General features: G+C 49.7%; 1 protein-coding gene and 1 long non-coding RNA gene across 15 annotated transcripts in view; both read left to right on the top strand.

Annotated features, from left to right (window-relative positions):
- The window catches only part of LOC115536995 (uncharacterized), a 5,979-nt gene extending 4,253 nt beyond the window's left edge, over positions 1–1,726 (top strand). Inside the window, exon 3 of the long non-coding RNA XR_003974764.1 lies at positions 1,391–1,726. This is a non-coding gene — a long non-coding RNA (uncharacterized LOC115536995). The remainder of the gene's footprint in view (positions 1–1,390) is intronic.
- Positions 1–2,500, top strand: part of LOC115536994 (LIM zinc-binding domain-containing Nebulette) — a 72,033-nt gene that overhangs the window by 21,090 nt on the left and 48,443 nt on the right. For 12 of the 14 annotated variants that reach the window (XR_003974761.1, XR_003974762.1, XR_003974763.1 and 9 more), the window contains exon 1: positions 1,784–1,833. The exons of the other annotated variants lie outside the window; for them this stretch is intronic. Coding sequence is in view for 9 of the 12 variants with exons in the window: in XM_030348540.1 (XP_030204400.1) it covers positions 1,822–1,833 (12 nt within the window). In the remaining 3 variants the exon portion in view is untranslated. Of the gene's footprint in view, positions 1–1,783; positions 1,834–2,500 lie in introns of those variants that run through there. 14 annotated transcript variants of the gene reach the window in all.

Raw genomic sequence — 2,500 nt, 5'->3', positions numbered from 1 at the left:
TCAGTGCTTTTCCTCCTGCTCCTGTCCATTATCGGGCGGCCTGCTCTTCTCCTCCTCCCCCTCCTCCTCCTCCTTCATCTCATCCCGTCCTCTAACAAGCTGGGCCGTTTTGTGTATGGCAGTCCTTCACTCAATTTAGGACTCAGTGTCAATGCCTCTCACTCTTTTACTCTCTCACCCTCATTTTAAATTTAGATTAAAGATTACAACGTAGCCACACACCCTGAAAGCCCTCCGTTGTATGTGTGTGTGTGTGAGTGTGTGTGTGTATGTGTGTGTGTGTGTTTTGTGTGTATGTTTTTGTGTTTTCTATGTGTTTGTGTGTGGGTGTTTGTGTGTGCATGTGGATTAGAGAAAGAGAACAAAAAAGATCAACAGGGAGGGTGAAAAATACCTGTGTTTATGTGCGCGTGTGTATGAGTGTGTGTTTGTGTGTGTGTGTGTGAGTTAGTGTGGCATTTTCCCTAGCATATGTCATTCTCTCCTTATGCTTTTTGCCTCAGATCCGCCCCTATTAACAAACCCTGTCCCACAGACGCACGCACGCACGCACGCACGCACGCACGCACGCACGCACGCACGCACGCACGCACGCACGCACGCACGCACGCACGCACACACACACACACACACACACACACACACACACACACACACACACACATTGTGCTTCATGGTCGCTGTGCGCAGGGTGATGATGATAAGGCCCTGAGTAGTGGGCTAAATGTGGCCAATAGATGAGATAAGGAGGAAGTCCAGACCCTAAAACACACACACACACAAACACAGACACACACACACTCCTGGCTACCAGCCTTAACCTTGAAGAGTGCAGCAGCAAAGAACACAAGACAATCGCATACAGGCGAATAGAAACGTGTGGAACAAAGTTTGGAGAGTAGCAGTCTAGCCCCTGAGCTCCCTGGGTTCTGCGGCGTGTTTACTGGCTGTGTCTACCGGCTGTGTCTACCGGCTGTGTCTACCGGCTGTGTTTGGCTTAGAGGGTTCATTCAGCGGCCCAGGGCTTCTCCGTGCCTCCGGCTCAGCGGCATCGTGCCGTCAGCGTCCCGTGGATCCCCTCTGACTCCAGACGTACCCAACAGACCCCCCCCCCCGGTGAGGCCTGGAGCTTCAGGAGTTTGATTTCGGTGGAAGAACTTTGCGGTGGTTTCTGTGATTTGTTCCTGATACGCTGTAACCTTCACACCCCCAGCTGGGGTCAGGCCGGCCGACTGCAAAGCGTTGACCTTGGGAGGGGGACTTTTTTACCCCAGGGCCCAAAAGGTTTCCTGTTGTCAGCGAGTGTGGATTGGATCGTTGCTTTTGACCTTATTTGCATTATTTTTCTGCATAAGAATGGACCTAAATCCTAACTCGATTGTGTCCTCAGAAGAGTCGACCGAAATGGAGCGAGACCCGGTCGCCACGCCGACAGACGGACACGGCGGAGAGGTCACCTCGACAACCGAGCTGAAGGAAGAAGTGGACTTGCAGGAGACGAGGACGACCGTCTCCACGGTGACGACCGTCAGGAAGGAAGTCGTCAAGGCAACCTGGACCAGGATGGAGCACGAGGAGATGGAGTCGGTCGGGATGGAGAGTCTGAACGGGGGTGAGGAGGGGGAGGAGGTGGAGGAGGATACAGAAGAAGATGAAAGGACCGCAGGCGAACTTGGTGGAAGAGGAGAAGGGAATGAAGGAGAAGAGGAGGAGGAAGAAGAAGAAGTAGTAGAAGATGAAGAAGTAGAAGAAGAAGTTGAAGAAGAAGAAGTAGAAGAAGAAGAAGAAGGAGTAGAAAGAGCAGGGAAGAAGAAAGGAAAAATGGCCTCAGAGGTAAGAAATGTAGAACTCCCATAAAATAAAAGAAGATGTACCTCAATAATAATTCATAATTCATAAAGAACTACATACACATAATATGAAATGTTCAAATAACATGAAATATCAATGAAGTATCTATTGTCTCACAGTCATTAAAACACAGTCACTCTGTATCATGTTCTTTATAATTAGTTGGTACATTTTTTGGGCAGATTTTCCACATTCCTGTCCTGTTGGCAAACCCGTTACCTACTTAGTTACGCAAAAAACGTTTATTTTGATGGTAGTCGACGAATGGAGATTAAAGAGAGCTAGCTCCTCAATCTCATTCTTAACTAGGCGACCAAACCAGCGACTCCCAGGAACTATTGAGCATGGAGACTCTTCTCCCTACGTTAGACCATGAGTTCAGACCCAGGGAGACGGTGAGTCAGTGAGGGTAACTTTGGTACCCGAGGCCCCGGTCTCCACTGCTCTGGAGGCCGGGACCCACTGGTCCTCCCCTGTCGCGATCCCGGTGCCTGGCACCACAGCCTTTATAATGGGTCTTAGGGAGGATTACAGAGAGCACATTATTAGTCCATGAGTTAGGGGGATTTTCTGGCTCAACTTGGCATGTTAACAGAGGCAGCGGATCAAAGGTTGGGTAAATAAGCTACACTTCCTGAGATTCTGTGTG

Source organism: Gadus morhua, chromosome 23 (genome assembly GCF_902167405.1).
Source record: "Gadus morhua chromosome 23, gadMor3.0, whole genome shotgun sequence".
Taxonomy (NCBI): Eukaryota; Metazoa; Chordata; class Actinopteri; order Gadiformes; family Gadidae; genus Gadus; species Gadus morhua.
Note: the sequence above shows the minus strand (reverse complement) of the source record. Positions and strands in the feature narration are given on the sequence as shown.